Source organism: Pristiophorus japonicus, chromosome 16, assembly GCF_044704955.1.
Source record: "Pristiophorus japonicus isolate sPriJap1 chromosome 16, sPriJap1.hap1, whole genome shotgun sequence".
Lineage (NCBI taxonomy): Eukaryota > Metazoa > Chordata > Chondrichthyes > Pristiophoridae > Pristiophorus > Pristiophorus japonicus.
The window spans coordinates 29,488,604-29,514,379 of NC_091992.1; the positions used below are offsets into that span (position 1 = coordinate 29,488,604).

Below are 25,776 nucleotides of genomic sequence, written 5' to 3' on the forward strand. Positions count from 1 at the left end.
ATGAGGGGAGGGGTGGGGGAGAGTGAGGCGGATGAGGGGAGGGGTGGGGGAGAGTGAGGCGGATGAGGGGAGGGGTGGGGGAGAGTGAGGCGGATGAGGGGAGGGGTGGGGGAGAGTGAGGCGGATGAGGGGAGGGGTGGGGGAGAGTGAGGCGGATGAGGGGAGGGGTGGGGGAGAGTGAGGCGGATGAGGGGAGGGGTGGGGGAGAGTGAGGCGGATGAGGGGAGGGGTGAGGGAGAGTGAGGCGGATGAGGGGAGGGGTGAGGGAGAGTGAGGCGGATGAGGGGAGGGGTGGGGGAGAGTGAGGCGGATGAGGGGAGAGTGAGGCGGATGAGGGGAGGGGTGGGGGAGAGTGAGGCGGATGAGGGGAGGGGTGGGGGAGAGTGAGGCGGATGAGGGGAGGGGTGGGGGAGAGTGAGGCGGATGAGGGGAGGGGTGGGGAAGAGTGAGGCGGATGAGGGGAGGGGTGGGGGAGAGTGAGGCGGATGAAGGGAGGGGTGGGGGAGAGTGAGGCGGATGAGGGGAGGGGTGGGGGAGAGTGAGGCGGATGAGGGGAGTGAGGCGGATGAGGGGAGGGGTGGGGGAGAGTGAGGCGGATGAGGGGATGGGTGGGGGAGAGTGAGACGGATGAGGGGAGGGGTGGGGGAGAGTGAGGCGGTGGAGGGGTGGGGGAGAGTGAGGCGGATGAGGGGAGGGGTGGGGGAGAGTGAGACGGATGAGGGGAGGGGTGGGGGAGAGTGAGGCGGATGAGGGGAGGGGTGGGGGAGAGTGAGGCGGGGGAGAGTGAGGCGGATGAGGGGAGGGGTGGGGGAGAGTGAGGCGGGGGAGAGTGAGGCGGATGAGGGGAGGGGTGGGGGAAGAGTGAGGCGGATGAGGGGAGGGGTGGGGGAAGAGTGAGGCGGATGAGGGGAGGGGTGGGGGAGAGTGAGGGGAGGGGTGGGGGAGAGTGAGGCGGATGAGGGGAGGGGTGGGGGAGAGTGAGGCGGATGAGGGGAGGGGTGGGGGAGAGTGAGGCGGATGAGGGGAGGGGTGGGGGAGAGTGAGGGGAGGGGTGGGGGAGAGTGAGGCGGATGAGGGGAGGGGTGGGGGAGAGTGAAGGGAGGGGTGGGGGAGAGTGGGGCGGGAGGGGGAGAGTGGGGCGGGAAGTGGGGGAGGGGGAGAGTGGGGCGGGAGAGGGGGAGAGTGGGGCGGGAGGGGGAGAGTGGGGCGGGAAGTGGGGGAGGGGGAGAGTGGGGCGGGAGGGTGGGTGGGGGAGTGGGTGAGTGGCGGGTGGTGGAGGGGGAGAGTGGGGCGGGTGAGGTGGAGGGGGAGAGTGGGGCGGGTGAGGTGGGGGGGTAGTGAGGTGGAGGGGTGGGGGGGTAGTGAGGTGGAGGGGGTGGGGGGGGAGTGAGGTGGAGGGGTGGGGGAGGAGTGAGGTGGAGGGGTGGGGGGGTGTGAGGTGGAGGGGTGGGGGGGGAGTGAGGTGGAGGGGTGGGGGGGGGAGTGAGGTGGAGGGGTGGGGGGGGAGTGAGGTGGAGGGGTGGGGGGGGAGTGAGGTGGAGGGGTGGGGGGGGAGTGAGGTGGAGGGGTGGGGGAGGAGTGAGGTGGAGGGGTGGGAGGGGAGTGAGGTGGAGGGGGTGGGGGGGAAGTGAGGTGGAGGGGGTGGGGGGGGGAGTGAGGTGGAGGGGGTGGGGGGGGGAGTGAGGTGGAGTGGGTGGGGGGGGAGTGAGGTGGAGGGGGTGGGGGGGAGTGAGGTGGAGGGGGTGGGGGGGGAGTGAGGTGGAGGGGGTGGGGGGGAGTGAGGTGGAGGGGGGGAGAGGTGGGGGGGAGTGAGGTGGAGGTGGGGGGGGAGTGAGGTGGAGGTGGGGGGGAGTGAGGTGGAGGTGGAGGGGAGTGAGGGGGAGGGGTGGAGGGAGTGAGGTAGTGAGGTGGATAGGGGGACGAATGGCGGGGGTAGTGAGGTCGGGGGGGAAAGGCTGGGTGGTACTGGGCATGTGTAATTCCAACTTTCCGTGGAAGGGGGACATTACGAGGGAAGCTTTTCGGCTCTGGATGGGGGGTCGGAAGAGATGCACTATAGGGGTGGGTTGTGCTATTGGGGTTTTGCTCAATTGGGGTGTTCAATTGCAAACTCTGCTGAGTTTATTTTGGAGGTGGGGCGGAGCAACGTAAGGAGAATTTCTGCTTAAGGTCTCCCTGCTTCTTACCTTGGTTCACAGGCCAGATGGTAAATGCTCTGAATGTGCCTCTAGTCTGTTATTATCGACAGTTCTTCAGTTGATCATTGGGAATCTGATTTCTCAGCTCTGGTTGGTGCCAAATTCTCTGTTCAGTTCGGAAAGGGCCTTGTGATGGCTGCAATCTCTGCTCAGTGGATTCTAAGGTGGATGGGCATCGATCTTTGCACAGTAAGGGGGGAGAGGGCTCCACTCAATGAGGGGCCATCTTTATTCAAAGTGGAATTGTGGAGCTCTGCTTCACATGTTGGGGGGGGTTTGGGGTTGTCGGACTCTGCTGGGGGGAGGGGTGTGAGCTTTGCCCAATGGGTGAGGGTGATGCATGTCTTTGTTCACCAGCAGGGGAATCCCAACTCTGTGAGGTGTAGTGACTGAACTAGCGTTTGGGAGGAGCCACAAACTCTGCTCATGATGGGGGAGAGGAGGGGGAAAGGTTCATAGGGGGAGGATTCCCCCCCCCCCCCCCAAGACACTGATGTGGATAATCACTCTATGAATGAAGGGAATTGCTTAATCTCCGCTCACTGGGGAGGTGGGGCGGGCGAGGGTGTTGAGGAACCTGTACAGTGGGTGAGGGTTTAGGTTTATGATTCTGTGGAATCCCTTGCTGATATAAATATATACATAATATTGTAAACTTTAATTGGCCTCAGTTTAGCCTCGCGTCTTTATATGGTTTCTGCAACAACCCGTACTTGTGAGAAAGATTCCTGTCATTTGCCAATTATTTGGACTTGCTCACTCCTCACTGTGTAATTTAATAGTATTTTTGAACAATGTTTCTCTGTTGTGGCTGAAATCTCCAGGACTTTAAAGCAAGAGCGGAATTGAAATTAATAGTGGTGACGAGTCAAAAATAACCCCCTAATATTGGAGGATAGCATAATTGCATTGAAAAATGATTTCTATTGCAACATGGGTCTTTTAACAGAACCAGCTGCACCAAATGAAATATTTTCTTTATTTGATGAATCCTATTAGCAGGTGTCCTTAAAAGCATATGTGTGCTGGTTTAGTTTATAATAACATTTGCTATAATTGGGCAATAACTAAGGCAGTCAGTATATATCGAACTGCAGGTTTGCATTTGGAGATAAGACCATGTAAAACTTATCTGTGGATCCTTAGTACTATGTCTGTAGTATAACAGTAGCTCATGCTTTAAAGCAAAGTTTAAATTCTTCCCCCCTGGGTTGTGTCTGTGATTAGCTTTTTATTTCTATTTGGACGGGAAATAGTTTTCAGACCTAGTAATGCTCTGAAGTTAGATTCTCATTTCTTGTAATGTTCTTTTAGTGAGCACATTTTATTAAGTGGCTATTTTCGGTAAGTTAGCTTCCTTACAAAGATCTTTAGTACTGATCCGTACACACAACTATATATAAACTAAACTTTCATACCTGAAAAACCAATCTGAAAATCATTTCCTCCCCCAACTTGTCAGTCAGCTATTCAGAATCTTTAACTCTACTCAGCTACATATCATTCTTGATCACCCTCAAAAGCAGCTCAATTTGGGGATATACCGGTTAGAAAATCTCCTGAGTGGAAATCTTACCAAACTGGCAGCATGTGGGACATTTCTGCATTTTCTCCTGTTGTTGTCTTACATCAATGAATATTTTATAATTTGTTATTTCACAATATATTGTATAACTGCTCTCCCTGTTGTTTTACAAAGGGAGGTGAACTTAAATCCTTTTTTCTCGCTTTCTTTTTCCCCAATACAGTTGATCTTCCCGCTCTTTCTGACTCGGACGCTCAAAACACTGAATCACCTGATGCCAAACAAGGGCACAAAAGTAAAATGAATGAATTGCCTGATGATCTGATTGCAAAAGAGATTTGTTCGACTACTGAGATGCAAGATGGAGAGTAAGTCTTAGTATTTTATCATTTCAGTCGTCAAAATATTAATGTTTTTCTATTTAAGAACATAAGAAATAGGAGCAGGAGTAGGCCATTTGGCTCCTTGAGCCTGCCCTGCCATTTAATAAGATAATGGCTGATCTGATCTTGGCCTCAGCTCCACTTACCTACCCACTCCCCATAACCCTTGACTCCCTTATCCTTCAAAAATCTGTCTATCTCCACCTTTTAAATATATTCAATGACCCAGCCTCCACAGCTCTCTGATTCACGACCATCTGAGAGAAAAACTTCCTCCTCATTTCCGTTTTAAATGGGCGACCCCTTATTCTGAAACTATGCCCCCTAGTTGTAGATGCCCCCATGAGGAGAAACATCCTCTATGCATCTACTCTGTCAAGCCCCCTCATTATCTTGTACGTTTCAATAAGATCACCTCTCATTCTTCTAAACTCCAATGAGTATAGGCTCAATCTTTCTTCATAAGACAACTCCTTCATCTCAGGAATTAATCTTGTGAACCTTCTCTGAACTGCCTCCAATGCAAATATATCCCTCCTTAAATAAAGAGACCAAAACTGTACGCAGTACTCTAGGTGTGGTCTCACCAATGCCTTGTACAGTTTGCCTTCTGAATTAATTGCTGTACCTGCATGCTAACTTTTTGTGTTTCATGTACAAGGACCCCCAGATCCCTCAGTGCTGTAGCATTTTGTAATCTCTCCCCATTTAAATAATAATTTGCTTTTTTATTTTTCCAACCTAAGTGGATAACCTCACATTTTCCCACATTATACTCCATCTACCAAATTTTTGCCCACTTACTTAGCCTATCTATATCCCTTTGCAGATTCTTTGCGTCCTCCTCACAACTTGCTTTCCCACCTATCTTTGTATTTAAAGACCTATCAGTTGCAGACTGGTTTACTGTATTTGATTAATATTGTACGAATGGAGAGTTTGTTGCTAAAATGCTCTCTTTGCCCTGCCTGCTGCCCCAAAGCTAAGAAGAAAATATTTTGATTGTTAAAGGGAGATGGGAAATGGAAACTGTATAGCAGCAGGCACAGTCATATTTATCCTCAAAAGTGAATCTGCACCACTCCTTATTAAATCATTATTGAGCAGATAAATCTTACTTTTAAATGTTTTCAAAGTAAAGGAGCAATAGACCATCATATTTTGGGTGCTGCTGCCATCCATTGTCTAGTCTATAAACTGGTGGTCAGGGTGAGCATAAAATGCAGCATATTGATTTTCTTTTACAAACTATTGTCTTTGTTCATTTGTTGGCGAAGATCACTTGAGCTCTGTGTCTGAGATCTGATTGGTCTATGTGACTGATCTCATTGTTCCATACTATGTTTCAAATCTATTGGTCTGGTGTCCATCCAAGCCTTGGCCTGTGACCTCCACCCTGCTCCACGCCTCTGCTCACTCCATGGTGCACTCCCAGCTCACCAAATACTTCAGTGAGCCAATGATTACCAACATACAAAATTGACGGGTTGGAAAAGACCAGCTGGTCCATTAAACCTGTTCCACACCACAATGGTTGGACCATCATGGCTGAGTATTACAAATCTTGTGTATATGAACTCGTATTGTTGTCTTGTATTTGGTTATGCTTTTCTGTCACCATTTAATATTGAAACCACCCATGTAAATATTTGGAATAGAAATCCTGATTGTAAACAGTTGACTGGAACAGGCCCTGGCCATTAGGTGGTGCAATGGATCAGGTTTCTGAAATTTCTCTCCCAACTCCAACAGCCATCTTGTGTATATTTTAAAAAAATGGTGTTCATCAACTGACAGTGTGCAATGCCATAAACAATTTACTAGTAATTCAAATGGATGGGCAATAAATACTGGCCTTGCCAGCGATGCCCACATTCCAAGAACGAATATATTTTAAAAAAATAGTGTGCACTGGGGGAGAGTGGGGCGGGGAATGTATGTACTGTGGGAATCTAGGTGACGGTTCTAGAATCTCTAAAAGGTCAGACCATAATGGGATTACATTAATGTAGCTGACTTTATATTGCATATATGAACGTACAGTATCTCCTACATGAGAGATGTACTTTAATTCACAGAGGAGGTTTAACATTTATGATAAGTGATTTATGATTTAATTGTTTGTGTTGCTTTTTGCTTTGTTTATGTTGACTGGTCACCAAATTGGTAAAATTGTTACAATAATTAAAATATTTTATCAGAAACTCAAGGCTGCTGCAAACAGTCTTGCATTTCAAACAGCCATTTTATTACTTAACATCCACAACAAAGAACCCTTGCCTACACCATGTGTTACTATGTGATGCTAAATCATAATGAGACACATAACATCTAGTGTGTCAAGAAAGGGTATTGGGAATCTCTGTGAACTCTAGATAAAAGTAATTATTGCAAACCACATCTTATTTAATCATTCAATGAGTAGTTAAATCTTAAGTAAAAAAAGGTTTGAAGAAATTTCTTAATAGTGGGATTATAAAGTGTCATCCTAACTTTACATGACAGTTGCCCGTGGATTTTCTAAATATAAAGTACTGAGCTTTAATTAACACACAATTTCAGATTTGTAATGTTATTTGGTGAGAGTGACTAGCTTGGTGTATTGAAATTTTATGCTCAAATGAAATATGGACTTTTTTGAAGTGAATTATTAGACTACAAGTTGTGGAATTGGAATGTCAGAGAGCAGTGGTCTTGTATTCTCATTTTACTCACTGAAAACGTTAGATAATTGCGCACGATCATTTACGTTCCCTTGCAACATATACATATGTACCAAGCTAATAAAAAAACTGCACTATGTCTTCGTTTTCTTATGAAAACTGTTTCATTTCAAACAAAACCACGCATTGCAATTAGCCAAAAGAATTAAAACCTAATTTCTTAAGATGCGATGTTGGAAGGGAAGTTTAAACTTTAAGTTTTTGCACTGATGTTTAATATTCATTGCATAATATTTAATACTATTTCCTGTGATTATTCAGTTTTAAGTTGTTAAGGGAAGGTCGTGTCTGACTAACTTGATTGAATATTTTGAGGCGGTAACAAGGAGGGGTGATAAGGGCAGTGAATCTGTTGTAGTCTACATGGATTTTAGCAAGGCTTTTGACAAGGTCCCACATGGCAGGCTGAAAGAGTAAAAACCCATTGGATCCAAAATTGGCTCACTGGTAGGAAGTGATAATGATTGACCGGTGTTTTTGCAACTGGAAGGCTGCTTCCAGTGGGGTTCCACAGGGCTCAGTGCTCGGTCCCTACTTTTTGTAGTATATATTAATGATTTAGACTTGAATATAGGGGGCATGATAAAGAAGTTTTAAGATGTTACAAAAATTGGCCAAAAGCTCTAGACTGCAGGAAGATATCGATGAACTGGTCAGTTGGGCAGAAAAGTGGCAAATGAAATTCAATCTGGAGTAGTGTGAGGTAATGCATTTGGGGAGGTGCAACAAGGCAAGGGAGTACACAATAAATGGGAGGATACTGAGCGGTGTGGAGGAATTAAAATTAAATTGTATAAAATTATGAGGGGCCTAGATAGAGTGGATAGGAAGGACCTATTTCCCTTAGCAGAGGGTCAATATCCAGAGGGCATAGATTTAAAGTAGTTGGTAGAAGGATTAGAGGGGAGATGAGAACATTCTTCACCCAGAGGGTGGTGGGGGTCTGGAACTCACTGCCTGAAAAGGTGGTAGAGGCAAAAACCCTCATCACATTTAAAAAGTACTTGGATGTGCACTCAGAGCCGTGACCTCCAGGGCCATGAACCTAGTGCTGGAGATGTGATTAGGCTGAGTAGCTCTTTTTCGACCGGCAAGGACACAATGGGCCGAGTGGCCTCCTTCTGTGTCATCATTTTTCTATGATTCTAAACTTCTGCTGTCCCACACAGGATGCGTGAAATTGAAATAGAAAACCGCAAGGTGCTACTTATCAAAAGCAACGGAGAATTTAGTGCTGTGGGACACTTGTGTGCTCATTATGGATCTTCTCTGGTAAACGGTAAAACATCTTGTATTCCATAAACATTCAATTGTTCATTAACAAACCACCTTATTTGTAGTATAATGAACTGTTTTTAAGAGCAGTAATTTTAAGATATATTGTTATGGATGGATAGATTATGTCAGTGATACCGTCAATTGCCAGAATGAAATCTTGTACTCTTAAATTCCCTATATGGTGAGTTGCTGAACTTGCATGATGATTACCACACCTCGCATAGCCTGCCCAAAATGGCTACTCGATCAATGCAGGGAGGTTCGCAGGAGTTTGTAGAGCGACTCGCCTGATGATTTTACCTTCCCTGTGGGGAAATCGCCGAGCCTCCACCTGCTATTTAAAGACAACAAAAGTGGCATTTCAACATATTTCACACACCCATGAAGTGCAGGCAGCTACAGCAACTATTTTACACATGGCAAGATCCCTCAAAAAGCAATGGAATGTACAACCAGTTAAATTGTTTTTAGTGGTACTGTACTGATGAGAGAGGAATATTGGCCAGGATACTCCCTCTGATAATTAAAGTTCCTGTGGCACGATTCGAACAGGCAGACAGAATGTTGGTTTAGTACTTCATCTGAGGGACTTCACATCTGACAAACCAGCACTCCCTCGGTACTGCACTGGTGTGTCTGCTTTAATTTTGAGCTCAAACCCCTATAAGCGAGGCTCAAACCCATAATCTTCTGTCCCAGAGGGAAGTAAGCTACTAATTGAGCCAAGCTGATACACTGTTTATACTTTTAATCTCTGAAATGCATGCCAAATCATTTGCTGTTGACAATGTTTTTGGTTATAATCAACCTCCCATCTTCTTGAATCTCTAGGAGTTCTCTCAAATGGGAGGATTCGGTGTCCCAAGCACGGTGCCTGTTTTAATATAAAAACAGGTGATATTGAAGAATTTCCTTCTCTGGATTGCCTACAAAGCTTTAAGGTACATTTAAAACTGCTCTATTGATTCTATCATTTGAACTGGAATTATTGTACTAATTTTCAGTGAAAATATTTATGTAGTTAAATTTTGCAGCTAATATCCACAGGCTGTTAGCTAATTTTAAATTTAAAGTAATTCCATTAATTCCTTTATGATTAATATCCATGCCTACAAGGTTGAAGATTTCAAATGAGCACTCATTCTGAGCAATATGTGGGTCGAGGAGGTGATAAATGGTGAAGATTTTCAGTGAGGGATGGTTACAGTTCTGCACAGGAGTGGGAATAGTTGAGATTCTCTAGGCAATCACTGTAGCAGCATATTTGATCCAATTAAAAGCAATGGAAACCTTTGCAATGCAGGGAAATGTCATACTACCCATGCTAATATTTTCACTGTTTTTAGTATTCAAATACAGGTTAAACCTCCCTTATCCAGAACACCCTTATCCAGAACTACTCCTCGTCCAGAACCATTCCCGGCCACCGGGTGGCACATGCGCAGAACTCCAACATGAACAAATTGAAGTCCTTCCTCGCTGCCGACTCCGCAATTGCTGGCTTGACCCCACGATCCACCGCCCTCCTCTCTTCTTCTCCTCCCCCCCCCCCCCCCCCACCCCATGATCTCTCTGCCACACTCCCAGATCCAAGCCAGCCAGCCCTGATATCCCCCCTGCTCAGTACCTATACCATCCAATTTAACGTGACCACCCCTCGTCCAGAAAAATGCCATATCCAGAACAGGCCACGTCCCGAGGATTCTGCATAAGAAAGCGAACTTTGGATCTCCGGTGGAGAAATATTAATGAGGAAAACTTCGAATTCAGTGGAAATTTCCAAATAAAGCAGAATTTTGTAATGCCAAATTGCTTCTTTTACAAAATTACTTATAATCAACCCTATTTCAATATAACCCAAATGATTAAACTAGATCTGAGTTAGTTTCAAACAAATTGAAACTAGGTAAAAGATCTGGTTCTATCAGACCAGTCATAATCGCAGTGAGCTGTAATAAATTAATAACTTCTATTATAAATTTTACACTGAGACAGGCCAAAAGTAGAATACATTGCTTAAAGTATTATCCCAGGGCAAAGCCTTTTGTTCACAAGTACTTGAGACGACCGTTGTGGGGCTTTATTGGGGAATATTCCTCAAATGGCTCAATCAGCCTTTAGTTACAGGACTGTTGCCATGACTGGAAGCATTCCTGGGCTATATGGTGATGATCAATCTTGGAGATACAGATCATTAAATGCATACATCATAAAGATTAGTCAGTCTTTCCATCCTCTCATTCAGGTGCTGTCTTTTTTCTGAGGTACAGTTCCATGTGTGATGACAGCCCACCTGTTTTTCGCTCAAGCGACCATTGCTCAAGTCTAAACATCATTATCATCATCATCATAGGCGGTTCCTCGAACGAGGATGACTTGCCCTCCTGTTGGCGCCACGCATTCCGGGACTCTGCTGGGGGTGGGGGTGGGGGGTTGGGGGGAGCCACTGGCAATCATGAATCCCGGTAACTATCAGAATTGCTACTTGTCAAGGCCAGATCCTTCCCCCATGCTTGATAACATCACATAGTACTTTTTTGAAGTGCAGTCACTGTTGTAATGTAGGAAATGCAGCAGCCAATTTGCGCACAGCAAGCTCCCATAAACAGAAATGTGATAATGATACAGAGTCATAGCTGCTACTCATCCAGGATTTAAAACACAAACTCAACGGGACATGAGGTTTAAAAGCCTGGAGCTTTTATTCCTAATAATGGCTGCATAGGTACGGTTTACAAGTCAGAAGTACAATTAAGATTAGAAGATGATGTCACAACCCATAAGTGTACAGCTCCAGCAGTTTATGCAGATTATCCCAAACCCAGAGCTGATGCGAGGATTTTAACTCCTTCTGACCAATTTAGATAATGTAAGTGTAAATGTGCAGAGTGCATATTGGCAGGTTATGTCACTGCGTGGCTTGATCCAGTCCTGGCACAACATCCACACACAAGCACTTTTTAGCAGAATCACTGCAAGGCAATTAGGTACATGAACCGAGGCTGATTTTAGTTCTCCTCCTCCCCTCTGGCCCAGGATGCTCACACCAATTGCAACCCCCCCCCCCAACTTACTACCCTATTTGATCAGCTATCTCAGCACAGAAGGGGGACCGAACCTGGGATCCTCCTGGTCTGTTCGGCTCAGTAACGCACCTGGCAATGCATTTATCCATTAACGATAGGTGGAACTGACACAGCACTCCTAATAGATGTTTATTTTTACAAAAGCAAAATTCTGTGGATGCTGGAATCTGGAATAAAAACAGAAAATGTTGGAAATCTCAGCAGGTCAGGCAGCATCTGTTGAGAGAAAGCAGAGTTAATGTTATTCGTGCTGTTGTTGGGGGTTGCTATAAAGTACCTGGACTTGCTGTAACATATACTTGCCATAGAGGGAGTGCAACAAAGGTTCACCAGACTGATTCCTGGGATGGGGGGGATTGTCCTGTGAGGAGAGATTGCGTAGACTAGGTCTATATTCTCTAGAGTTTAGAAGACTGAGAGGTGATCTCATTGAAACGTACAAAATTCTTACCTGGCTTAACATGGTAGATGCAAGAAGAATGTTTCCTCTGGCTGGGGAGTCTAGAACCAGGGGTCACAGACTCAGAAAATCGGCCATTTAGGACTGAGATGAGTAGAAACTTCTATCACTGAGGGTGATGAATCTTTGGAATTCTCTACCCCGAGGGCTGTGGAGGCTCAGTCTTTGAGTATATTCAAGACAGAGCTCGATAGATTTCTGGATATTAAGGGAATTAAGGGGTATGGGGATAGTACAGGAAAGTGGAGTTTAGGTAGAAGATCAGCCATGATCTTATGGAAACATAGAAATTTACAGCGCAGGAGGAGGCCATTCCGGCCCATTGTGTCCGTGCTGGCCGACAAAGAGCCGCACGGCCCTTGGTCAGCAACCCTAAAGGTTACATATAAACCTATGAACAATGACGGAAAGGCAAAGAGCACCCAGCCCAACCAGTCCGCCTCACACAACTGCGACACCTCTTATACTGAAACACTGTACACTCCACCCCAACTGGAGTCATGTGATCTCCTGGGAAAGGCAAAAACCAGCCAAAAACCCAGGCCAATTTAGGGAGAGAAAAATCTGGGAAAATTCCTTTCCGACCCATCCAGGCAATCAAAACTAGTCCAGGAGATCATACTGGCCGTTTTCTATTCCCTGCAGTACTTGCCATTATATCTGCGCCATCCAACAATAGGTCATCTAGTCTAATCCCAGTTACCAGCTCTAGGTCTGTAACCCTGCTAAGTGCCTATCCAACCATCTCTTAAAAGTGGTGAGGGTTTATGCATCCAGCACTCTTTCAGGCAACGAGTTCCAGATCCCCACAACCCTCTGCGTAAAGAAGCCCCCCCCCCTCAAATCCCCTCTAAACCTTCCACCAACCACCTTAAAACTATGCCCCCTCGTAATAGACCCCTCCACCAATGGCAATAGACCCTTACTATCCACTATGTCCAGGCCCCTCAATATTTTATGCCCCTCAATATTTTGTACAGCTCAATGAGGTCTCCTCTCAACGTCCTCTGTTCCAATGAGAACAACCCAGCCTATCCAATCTGTCCTCATAACTAAGATTATCCATTCTAGGCAGCATCCTAGTAAATCTCCTCTGCACCCTCTCTAGTGCAAGCACGTCCTTCCTATGATACGGCAACCAGAACTGCACGCAGTACTCCAGCTGTGGCCTAACCAAAGTATTATACAATTTAAGCATAACCTCCCTGCTCTTATATTCTATGCCTCGGCCAATAAAGGCAAGCATTCCATATGCCTTTTTAACCATCTTATCCACCTGGCCTACTTTCAGGGATCTGCGGACAAGCACTCCAAGGTCCCTTTGTTAAGTGGCCAACCACTTAATGTGTAGACCCTTTCTTTATTAGCCCTCCCAAAGTGCATCACCTCACACTTCTCTGAATTAAATTCCATTTGCCACTGCTCTGGCCACCTGACCAGTAAATTGATATCCTCCTGTAGCCCATGACTTTCCTTTTCATTATCAACCACACAGCCGATTTTAGTGTCGTCTGCAAACTTCTTAATCATACTCCCTATATTCAAATCTAAATCATTGATATATACAACAAAAACTGAGCCCTGCGGAACCCCATTGGAAACATTCTTCCAGTCACAAAAACATCCATCAATCATTACTCTTTGCTTCCTACCTCCAAGCCAATTTTGGATCCAACTTGCCACTTTGCCCTGTATCCCATGGGCTTTAACCTTCATGACCAGTCTACCATGTGGGACCTTATCAAAAGCCTTACTAAAGTCCATATATACTACATCGTATGCACTACCCTCATTGACCCTCTTGGTTACCTCCTCAAAAAATTCAATCAGGTTAATCAAACACAAATCTGTGCTGACTGTCCCTAATTAATCCTTGCCTTTCCAAATGCAGATTTATCCTGTCTTTCAGGATTTTTTCCAATAATTTTCCCATCACTGAAGTTAGGCTGACAGGCCTGTAATTACTTGGCCTATCCCTTTTTCCCTTCTTAAACAAGGGTACTACATTAGCAGTCCGCTAATCCTCCAGCACCATGCCCAGATCCAAATAGGACTGGAAACTGATGGCCAAGGCCTCTGCTATTTCCTCTTTTACTTCGCTCAACAGCCTGGGATGCATTTCATCCGGGCCTGGGGACTTATCTACTTTCAAAGCTGCTAAACCCCTTAATACTTACTCTCTGACTATATTTATTTCATCCAGAATATCACACTCCTCCTCGATAGCAGTATCTGCATTGCCCCTTTCCTTTGTGAAAACAGATGCAAAGTATTTGTTAAGAATCCTACCAACATCTTCCGCCTCCACACAAAGATTACCCTCATGGTCTCTAATAGGCCCTACCCTTTCTTTAGTTATCCTCTTACTCTTAATATATTTATAGAACATCTTAGGGTTTTCCTTAATTGTACTGGCCAAGAAATTCTTGTGCTCTATCTTTGCATTCCTAATATACTTTTTAATTTTGCCTCTTAACTTCCTATATTCCTCTAAAGATTCTAAAGTATTTAGCCGTTGGTATATGACACAAGCTTCCCTTTTTTCTTAATCCTCCCCTGTAAGTCCCTAGACATCCAGGGGGCTCTAGAATTATTTTTCCCACCCTTTTTCTCTAAGGGCATATGTTTGGCCTGAGCCTTCCAGATCGCCTCCTTGAATGCCTATGACTGTTCCAACACTGATTTACCTGCACATAGCTGTTTCCAGTCCACTATGGCCAAATCACTCCTTAACTTAGCAAAATTAGCTTTTCCCCAATTCGGAACTTTTATTCCAGGCCTATTCTTGTCCTTATCCATAACCAACTTGAATCTGACTGAATTATGGTCACTGGCACCCAAGTGCTCTCCCACTAATACCCCTTCAACCTGCCCAGCTTCATTCCCCAAAACTAAATTCAAGACCGCCCCATCTCGTGTTGAATGGCAGAGCAGTCTCGAGGGGCTGAATTGCCTACTCGTGCTCCTAATTCTTATGTTCTTATTATGTTGTCGATCTATCTTAGTTTCTCGGCTTTGCCAGAAGGTAAGCCGAGCTCTAGTCCAACCTGGAATACAATCTGGATCTCTGAGCAGGGAGGTTTTTTGAGGAACATGAAAGACCATAAATCTTGGGTGCTCATTTGTGACTATCTTTTATATGAATAAAATGGTTTGAGGTTCAAATTTATCCTTAGACATTTTCCGGAATGCCTTGTGTAGTTCATGTGATCATCAGTCTTTTTTTTTAAGACTGACTCTTTCTTTTCATTGCACTTCATTATTTTGCGTATCTGGGCTGTGCAATCCTAGCATCCACTGAATACATCCAGCTAATCTATAAAATCGATAAATCCTCCTATACATGCTGCTGCTACAATGCCTGCATCAAAGAAAACTGTTCACTTGTAATAATTGCCTTTGTTTCTATTTCCACAGGTTGACATTCTGAACGACAAGGTTATTGTATCTATAAGACTCAAAGTAGGTTTCCTTTTGCATGGCTCAAGGCAAACTTTGAAAAAAGTAGGATTTTTTAAAACTAATTTGTTTGTCTGCCTATAAATAGGATTCCATATTGTGTGTGTTTTAAATAGGCCTTTCCCTCGAGCAAAAGGACTAAAGCCATGATCAGCCAGTCACCAAAGGATAAACATGTCATTCTTATTATAGGTGGAGGTAGGTGTAATGTGCCAATTTAAAAGTCGTGTTCTGTTATTCATGAAGTGAAATAATTTCTGTCTCCCATGACATCAAAGCTGCAGTTATCCACAGTGACTGATTTGCTATGGACTGTGATGCATAGTCAGCAGACCCAAGTTCTACTGCCAGCTCTGAATCAAACTTGAGGTCAGCAACAAATGAAATCTGTGTATGCATGCTTGTGCATGTGCACAGAGCTCCTTTTTCATTGATAATGTTAGGAAAGAACAGGCTGGAGCATGTGTTTTTGCCTAACATTAACAATATTGAAAAGCAAGTTTTTACAAGTGCCCATGAATTCAACAAACTTCTAAAATGCACCTCTACACCAGACTGGATTCCTAATGCAAGCAGTAAACTCAAACCAGTGTGGCTAACCTGCTGGAAGAGGTCTTGCACAGCTTGGCTTCAGTTTATGCTGCCGCTTGTGTGAAAATGTGTACCTGCAATCACTTTGCATCGATCAGAAAATGGCAGTACAGTTGGACCGATAGTACAACAATGTTGCCAAATTGCGTACCAATTTGTCATTCACTTTTTTTTTAGAGATGTGAAATATGGTGAGTGGGTGATGATATCCAGTTTAATAGTGATTTAAAAACTGTCCCTGGCCCTGTCTGAGTTCTGATGAGATGCTTAACTGAGGCCATGTCTGCCTATTCCAGTAGATGTGCTCCCACCTCTGTTGTCAAGAGGCAGTAGCATGTTCCTAGACTCAGCCAGTGCTCCTATTGGTTGCCTTGTAGGTCTGAATTGTTGCCCATACTGGACTACTCTGCCTCTGTCACAAATGTTAGATGTGCATGTCCTACGCTCCCCACAGAGTGAATTACTGATCCGCGTAGTGCCATTGTGGGGAAATGCTGAGTGAAGGACTTCACATTTCTCAAGAGAAAAGCTTGAGGAGAAGCAGCAGTTCCGGGCTATACTTGTGCATCTCCTCGTGGCTAATTTCAGAGTAACATTGGCAGTGTCTTGGAAGCAAAGATCCATTATATGTTATGGTGGCAATATCCCAAATAAGGAGAGGATATGATTAAAAAGAAATCATGTCAATATTTTTTTGTGCGCTCATAACATCTTCCCTAGTAACGTATTGCGGTAGTGAGAATATGGTTCTCCTGTAGATGTATGGAAGAATTTTGAATCCACTCTTTGGTGCATTTTCATTTATGCCATAAGGTCCAGCTGCGGTAATCTGTGCAGAAACCCTTCGCCAGGAACGTTACAAAGGACGCATAATAATAGCAACCAAAGATCAAAACCTGCCTTATGATCGCCCAAAACTCAGCAAGGTTAGTAAGAAAATAATTGTTTTATGGGACAAATATGTACAATAATTAGGAACATTAGGCTCAATCTTCACCAGTGATTTGCGGCGTTTTTTTGGAGCAGGCTGCTTTTTTCCCCCTAAGTTTAAAAAAACCACAGTTTCCCCGATCAATTTGCACCAGCGTAACCCAGTTAGGATTTTTTTTAGGTAAGTTTTTTTTTCAGCCAAAGTGGGTGTAACCTGCCACCCGTACCAATTCTGGCCATTTAGGCAAGTTTGGCCAGCTGAGAGTTACTCCAGTTCTGCTTAGGCCAGTGTATGTGGCCTCTGCAGAAAAACCTTCTGGAGAGTTAAAGAAATCGGCGCAGATAAGGGAATCGGTGCAGGTAAGTGCAGCAGATGCCCAGACAGCAGCAGCAGGAAAGGTAAGAGAGACGGGGGGGGGGGGGGGGGGTAGGGAGAGGGGGGTGGGGGGGGGGGTAGGGAGAGGGGGGTGGGGGGGGGGTAGGGAGAGGGGAGAGGGGGGTGGGGGGGGTAGGGAGAGGGGAGAGGGGGGTGGGGGGGGTAGGGAGAGGGGGGTGGGGGGGGGGTAGGGAGAGGGGAGAGGGGTGGGGGGGGGTAGGGAGAGGGGAGAGGGGGGTGGGGGGGGTAGGGAGAGGGGAGAGGGGGGTGGGGGGGGTAGGGAGAGGGGAGAGGGGGGTGGGGGGGGTAGGGAGAGGGGAGAGGGGGGTGGGGGGGTAGGGAGAGGGGAGAGGGGGGTGGGGGGGGTAGGGAGAGGGGAGAGGGGGGTGGGGGGGGTAGGGAGAGGGGTGGGGGGGGTAGGGAGAGGGGAGAGGGGGGTGGGGAGGGAGAGGGGGGTGGGGAGGGAGAGGGGGGTGGGGAGGGAGAGGGGAGAGGGGAGAGGGGGGTGGGGAGGGGAGAGGGGGGTTGGGGGGGGTAGGGAGAGGGGAGAGGGGGGCTGGGGGGTAGGGAGAGGGAGGGTGGGGGATAGGGAGTAGGGAGAGGGGGGTAGGGAGAGGGGGGGGGGGGAGTGGTGGGGGGAGTGGTGGGGGGAGGTGGAAGCCTTTTTGGTGTAGTTGGGTGCAGGGACCAGGAGTGAGGAGGCCATGTGGCCTGGGCTAGGGGTAGGGGCTGGAGCACGCACCGGCCAGCCCTTTGGCCAGGGCTAGGGGTGGGGAGCGGGACCTCTTTAATAATTGGAGGTAAGTTGCTGCAATATATTTTAATGAGTTTTTAAGTTGATCAATGTGTTTTAATGTGGTGCAAGCTGGCTGTATGTTTCACTTTGCAGCCTCAGCTCGCATTGTCTCCCTGGTTACCGTGGCAACCTGATTGTTTGAGATCAAGGCTCCAGCCCCAAAACTAAAGGACAGGACAGGCCAAAATGAAGAAATCCAACTTGGAACCTTTCTTGGGGGCATAATTGGGCCCCAAAAAAACGGGCGTAACTCTTCAAGTACGCCAAAAAAAGCTTTGGGGAAGTTTGAGTCCATTGTGTGGGCTCGGAAATCTTTTTTTGTGGTTAACTTTTTATTATTAAACCACTTTGTTTTGTAACATAAATTAAATATTAACTCGGTGTTGGAAATGCAAGATTTATATATCTGGGATATAATCAAGGTAAATCTGAAATTGTGTTTGTAGGATGACAAACAAAAGGGGTAATATTATTTTACAGCTAAAAATAATACAATATTTGCTCTCCTAAATCTAACTTTTCTTAACTCCGAGAATATGACCCTTTGAGAAAGGATTTGTTATAATGCCATTCACCTCTGTCATCCACCCCCACCCAAGATCCCAATCCGGATTAATGGGATGAAGCGTTCTTGTGTCTGGGAATTGAGAGTATTAAATGAAATCACTCTCAACCCAGATTAGCACGGGCGTAAATCTATCCATAATGTGACGAATTTGGGACACTTGCTCTAAGAGACCATTAGAGATTAGACTATTGCAGATAGATGTTAGATACCATTATATTAATTGATCACGAAGGCCAATGGTATCTTGGCCTTTATTGCAAAGGGGATGGAGTATAAAAGCAGGGAAGTCTTCTTACAGCTATATAAGGTATTGGTGAGGCCACAACTGGAATACTGCATGCAGTTTTGCTTTCCATATTTACGAAAGGATATACTTGCTTTGGAGGCAGTTCAGAGAAGGTTCACTAGGTTGATTCCAGGGATGAGGGGGTTGACTTATGAGGAAACATAGAAACATAGAAAATAGGTGCAGGAGTAGGCCATTTGGCCCTTCGAGCCTGCACCACCACTCGAGAAGATCGTGGCTGATCATTCCCTCAGTACCCCTTTCTTGCTTTCTCTCCATACCCCTTGATCCCTTTAGCCGTAAGGGCCATATCTAACTCCCTCTTGAATATATCCAATGAACTGGCATCAACAACTCTCTGCGGTAGGAAATTCCACAGGTTAACAACTCTCTGAGTGAAGAAGTTTCTCCTCATCTGAGTCCTAAATGGCCTACCCCTTATCCTAAGACTGTGTCCCCTGATTCTGGACTTCCCCAACATCGGGAACAATCTATCCACATCTAACCTGTCCAGTCCCTTCAGAATTTTATATGTTTCTATGAGATCCCCTTTCATCCTTCTAAACTCCAGTGAATACAGGCCCAGTCGATCCAGTCTCTCCTCATATGTCAGTCCTGCCATCCTGGGAATCAGTCTGGTGAACCTTCGCTGCACTCCCTCAATAGCAAGAACGTCCTTCCTCAGATTAGGAGACCAAAACTGAACACAATATTCCAGCTGCGGCCTCACTAAGACCCTGAACAACTGCAGTAAGACCTCCCTGCTCCTATCCTCAAATCCCCTCGCTATGAAGGCCAACATACTATTTGCCTTCTTCACCGCCTGCTATACCTGCATGCCAACTTTCAATGACTGATGTACCATGACACCCAGATCTCGTTGCACCTCCCCTTTTCCTAATCTGCCGCCATTCAGATAATATTCTGCCTTCGTGTTTTTGCCACCAAAGTGGATAATCTCACATTTATCCACATTGTACTGCATCTGCCACGCGTCTTAATCACCCTGCAGCCTTTTAGTGTCCTCACAGCTCATACCGCCACCCAGTTTAATGTCATCTGCAAACTTGGAGATATTACACTCAATTCCCTTATCCAAATCATTAATGTATATTGTAAATAGCTGGGGTTCCAGCACTGAGCCCTGTGACACCCCACTAGTCACCGCCTGCCATTCTGAAAAGGACCTGTTTATCCCGACTCTCAGCTTCCTGTCTGCCAACCAGTTCTCTATCCATGTCAGTACACTACCCCCAATGCCATGTGCTTTAATTTTGCACACCAATCTCTTGTGTGGGACCTTGTCAATAGCCTTTTGAAAATCCAAATACACCACATCCACTGGTTCTCCCTCGTCCACTCTACCAGTTACATCCTCAAAAAATTCTAGATTTGTCAAGCAGGATTTCCCTTTCATAAATCCATGCTGATTTGGACCGATCCCGTCACTGTTTTCCAAATGTGCTGCTATTTCATTTTTAATAATTGACTCCAACATTTTCCCCACTACCGATGTCAGGCTCACCGGTCTATAAAATTATCCATTTTCTCTCTCCTTCCTTTCTTAAAAAACGGTGTTACATTAGCTACTCTCCAGTCCATAGGAAATGATCCAGAGTCGATAAACTGTTGGAAAATGATCACCAATGCATCCACTATTTCTAGGGCCACTTCCTTAAGTACTCTGGGATGCAGACCATCAGGCCCCAGGGATTTATCGGCCTTCAATCCCATCAATTTCCCGAATACAATTTCCCACCTAATAAGGATTTCCTTCAGTTCCTCCTTCTCACTAGACCCTCAGTCCCCTAGTATTTCCAGAAGGTTATTTGTGTTTTCCTTCGTGAAGACGGAACCAAAGTATTTGTTTAACTGGTCCGCCATTTCTTTGTTCCCCATTATAAATTCACCTGAATCTGACTGCAAGGGACCTACATTTGTTTTCACTAATCCTTTCCTCTTCACGTATCTATAGAAGCTTTTGCAGTCAGTTTTTATATTCCCAGCAAGCTTCCTCTCAGTCTATTTTTCCCCCTTCTAATTAAGCCCTTTGTCCTCCTCCTGCTGTATTATAAAATTCTTCCAGTCCTTAAGCTTGCTGTTTTTTCTGGCCAATTTATATGCCTCTTGGATTTAACACTATCCTCAATTTCCCTTGTTAGCCACGGTTTGAGCCACTTTCCCCATTTTATTTTTACTCCAGACAGGGATGCACAATTGTTGAAGTTTATCCATGTGATCTTTAAATGTTTGCCATTGCCTATCCACCATCAACCCTTTAAGTATCATTTGCCAGTCTATTCTAGCCAATTCACATCTCATACCACCGATGTTACCTTTCCTTAAGTTCAGGACCCTAGTCTCTGAATTAACTGTGTCGCTCTCCATCTTAATAAAGAATTCTACCATATTATGGTCACTCTTTCCCAAGGGGCCTCGCACAACAAGATTTCTAATTAGCCCTTTCTCATTACACATCACCCAGTCTTGGATGGCCAGCCCTCTAGTTGGTTCCTCGACATATTGGTCTAGAAAACCATCCCTAATACACTCCAGGAAATCCTCCTCCACCCCATTGCTACCATTTTGGTTAGCCCAATCAATATGCAGATTAAAGTCGCCCATGTTAACTGCTGTACCTTTATTGCATGCATCCCTAATTTCTTGTTTGATGCTGTCCCCAACCTCACTACTACGGTTTGGTGGTCTGTACACAACTCCCACTAGCATTTTCTGCCCTTTGGTATTCCGTAGCTCCACCCATACGGATTCCACATCATCCAAGCTAATGTCCTTCCTTACTTTCCTCTTTAACCAGCAATGCCACCCCACTTCCTTTTCCTTTCTGTCTATCCTTCCTAAATGTTGAACACCCCTGGATGTTGAGTTCCCAGCCTTGGTCACCCTGGAGCCATGTCTCCGTGATGCCAATTACATCATACCCGTTAACTGCTAAATGCGCAGCTAATTCGTCCACCTTATTCTGAATATTCCTCACATTGAGGCACAGAGCCTTCAGGCTTGTCTTTTTAACACACTTTGCCCCTTTAGAATGTTGCTGTAATGTGGCCCATTTTGCTTTTTGCCTTGGGTTTCTCTGCCCCCATTCTACTTCCCTCTGTCTCCCTGCATAGGTTCCCATCCTCCTGCCATATTAGTTTCACCCCTCCCCAACAGCACTAGCAAACACTCCCCCTAGGACATTGGTTCCGGTCCTGCCCAGGTGCAGACCGTCCGGTTTGTACTGGTCCCACCTCCCCCAGAATCGGTTCCAATGTCCCAGGACTTTGAATCCCTCCCTTCTGCACCACTCCTCAAGCCACGTAATGATCTGAGCTAATCCTGCGCTTCCTACTCTGACTAGCACGTGGCACGAGTAGCAATCCTGAGGTTACTACTTTTGAGGTGCTACTTTTTAATTTAGCTCCTAGCTCCTTAAATTCATCTTGTTGGACCTCATCCCATTTTTTTACCTATATTGTTGGTACCTGTGTGCACCACGACAGCTGGCTGTTCACCCTCCCCCTTCAAAATGTCCTGCACCCGCTCCGAGACATCCTTGACCCTTGCACCAGGGAGGCAACATACCATCCTGGACTCTCGGTTGCGGCCACAGAAACGTCTATCTATTCCCCTTACAATAGAATCCCCTACCACTATAGCTCTCCCACTCTTTTTCCTGCCCTCCTGTGCAGCAGAGCCACCTGAGGAAAGGTTGAGTAGGTTGGGCCTCTACTCATTGGAATTCAGAAGAATGAGAGGTGGTCTTATCGAAATGTAGAAGATTATGAGGGGGCTTGACAAGGTGGATGCAGAGAGGATGTTTCCATTGATGGGGAAGAATAGAACTAGAGGGCACAATCTTAGAATAAGGGGCCGCCCATTTAAAACAGAGGTGAGAAGAAACTTCTTCTCTGAGGGTTGTAAATCTGTGGAATTTGCTGCCTCAGAGAGCTGTGGAAACTGGGACATTGAATAAATTCAAGACAGAGATAGACAGTTTCTTAAATGATGAGGGGTTACAGGGAGTGGGCGGGGAAGTGGAGCTGAGTCCATGATCAGATCAGCCATGATCTTATTGAATGGCGGAGCAGACTCGAGGGGCCGTATGGCCTACTCCTGTTCCTATTTCTTATGTTCTTATAGAATAACTCATGGTGATAGCCTGCGAACAGGTGCAAGTGAATAACACAGCAGTATCACAAGTGCTTTATTTTCCATAAATCAAAATCTCTATAAACTGCACGTGTACAGTTTGCTTATGTGCGAAACATGTTAATTTGCTGTTTCTGGATGAGCCGTGGAAACCCATTGTGCCATTTTCTGGGAATTCTGCTGAAGTATGGTGGACAAGCGGGAGAACCGATGTGGAAATTCACCCTTATTCCTTAGATGTGGAGTAATATATTTCAGGTCATGTGACGCAGTCTTACACAACCCTCATTCCCAGCATTTTAAGTTTGGAGGATTAGATTTTGTCTCACCTGCATATAGATAAAGAAAAAGTTGTTTTTTCTTGTAGGAGGAGAATTGATTTTGAATATGTTAGTAAGGATACACTCATCAGCATAGTTACATTTTCCAATTGGAAAAACCTCTGCCGTATTAGTTTTAAAACTCCTTTTAGTTTAATCTGTTCATTTATTGTTGAGGATCCTGCTTTTTATTTAATGAATGTGGTGCCTGTACATGCTATAATGTTTGTGATCTCATTTAACATTGGTCCTATTGTTTCTGGCTCATTTTACAGCTGGGTATGTTAATGCTCGACACTAATGCATCACAATTCTGGTGGCTGTCAGTGGAAAGCTTCAGAGGCCACAACTGATGATAAAATTGTAGTAATGCAAGTTCTTCAAGGCTAAGGGCCAAGGCACATTACTGAGGCAGTGTCTTCTTCTTAGGCAGTCCCTCGAATCGAGGATGACTTGCTTCCACGCCAAAAAGGGATGAGTTCAATGAGTTCACAGGTGTTTCAATGAAGGACCTAATATTCCAGGTCCCGAACTACATGTTGAAGGGTGGAAGATGCCTGCGCGTGGATTTTTTTAACGTGTGGTGGCCGTTGCACACCAGCCACCACACGGGCTTGACAGAGCTAGGTCTTGGTCTGGTGGCAAGGGTTAACCAAGACGTCTGGAGACCAGCTCTGCTGCACGGACCTAGTGTGCACATATATTGCAGTGTGGGCTGGCCCGTGCTGCCCCTGGGCCTTCGCCTTTTCTGGGCCCCAATCACATTTCTCTGAAATCTCTTGTTGATCCTTCGCCCCGACCTCGCCGCTCCTGCTGTACCTGCCCGCGCACCAATCACCGACATGGGTTATGGTGACATCCAATCCAGTCGCTCTCTTCACAGCCATCGCCCTCCCGCACTGGCTCGCGCTGTACCCTGTAGTGTAGAGAACAATTAGTTCTTCATTGAACCAGTGATATACTTGGGAGTGTTCAAAGCTAAGATTGGTGCTCTATTTCTCAGCACTGAGTTGTTCCATTTTAAGTTTCCCCTAATGGCTTGGTGAATTTATCCAGTGAGTAACTGAACTGTACAGAAGGTTTCAGATTGATCCCGGTTTGTGTTGAGTTAGCTGATCTCGGGCAAGGCTACAATTGTCCTCAGCGGCCCTGAATGAGGATGGGAAAGATTGGCCAGGATTCTGCTGCTGATCACTGTTCAGCAGGTCATGCTGACTTATTGGTGGATTGTGTCTGGGCATTGAGTGAAAAAAAGAAAAAAGACTTGCATTTATATAGCAACTTTCACGACGACCGGATGTCTCAAAGCACTTTACAGCCAATGATGTACTTTTGGAGTGTAGTCATTGTTGTAATGTGGGAAACGAGTGAAGACAGAATCTGTGCTGCAATCAAATAGCCTGGGAACAATCCCTTTCATAAATAATGCATATGGGGTATTGAGGGAGCCTGGAACGTGTGGCCCTGTAGCCCAATAAGCAGCCAGTGTCTTCAGGAGTGGAGGGAAGAGAATTGGTGAGAAAATAGAAACCAAAATTGACCTTCAGCAGTCCAGTTGGCAGACATTGAACAAGTCAACTTCATTACCCAATTAGATTCCAACCCCAAGCTACATGCCAGTACCATCTGTTGTCACATTTTGTGTTGGAAACAGACTGTTACTTAAAACTGTTCAAGTCCATTAAGTTCCAAGCACTTTTTTTTGTGAAAACAGTTTTCAGCTTGTTTGGTTTACAGGGAATGAGAAAATATATGACAAGTTTAGTCTGATTGAAGTGTTCATTCATGATTGAAAAATGTTATGGCTGTAGTTACTAGGGATCTAGGGCTCAAAATTGGCCCACCCCTTTTTTCGGCGCACTCACCAGAGATGCGCCGACGTTGTGGGCTGAAAATGGCGCCGAAAAAAATCTCCCCCGATTCTGGCCGCTGTGTTGCCTCTCCTGGGGCTTGGCGCGGCGTGGCCAGTCGATGGGGGGGCGGAGCTAGGACCATACGCCAGAAACGGTGCCGGCAGCTCTCCACATGTGCGTTGGAGTGTGCGCGCATGCGCAGTAGCTCCTGCCCCCAGCCTCTGTGTGCGTGCTGCAGCGTGGGACCCGATGCGTCCCGCCCCTATCCCGGCCGAGTGGCCTCCCGCACAGGCTGGCCCGCTGCCTTCCCGGGCTAGAAGGCCACAAGAAGCAGATTGTTGCGGGGCCCAAGCAGGGCGACGGGGATGGATGGAATGGTGGGGGAAAGTTTTCATCCCGGGGGGTGGGGGAGAGTTTTGATCCAGTAGGGGGGTGGGGGGGGGGGGGTGGAATTTCGATCACCAACCCCTGAGGGTAGGGGGTTCCTATCCCATGGGAGGTCCAATCCCCGGCCTCTAGAGAAGATCTGATCCCCAGACGTGTCCGATCTCTGACCCCAGGTGCCGTTCTGATCCTGGAGGGTCTGATCCCCGACCCTGGGAAGTAGGTGTTATGTTCATAATAAATAGTCAGACCGAGTACTGTGTGTAATGAGCAAGTGTGACCTTAGCTCCTTTTATTGTAGTTCCAGAGTGCAGGTACCTCGTGGGTGGCCTGCTTATATACCATGCTCCCAAGGGATGCTGGGATCCTGTGGGACTCCAACAGGTAGTCCCTCTGGTGGACAGG

The 25,776-nt window shown here is 46.1% G+C and overlaps 1 protein-coding gene across 1 annotated transcript in view; it reads left to right on the forward strand.

The window, feature by feature from the left end:
• Positions 1-25,776, forward strand: part of aifm4 (apoptosis inducing factor mitochondria associated 4) — a 160,734-nt gene that overhangs the window by 58,498 nt on the left and 76,460 nt on the right. The window contains exons 3-8 of the mRNA XM_070857165.1: positions 3,947-4,091; positions 7,999-8,108; positions 8,939-9,048; positions 15,071-15,115; positions 15,229-15,310; positions 16,517-16,629. Of these exons, the coding sequence (XP_070713266.1) occupies positions 3,947-4,091; positions 7,999-8,108; positions 8,939-9,048; positions 15,071-15,115; positions 15,229-15,310; positions 16,517-16,629 (605 nt within the window). The remainder of the gene's footprint in view (positions 1-3,946; positions 4,092-7,998; positions 8,109-8,938; positions 9,049-15,070; positions 15,116-15,228; positions 15,311-16,516; positions 16,630-25,776) is intronic.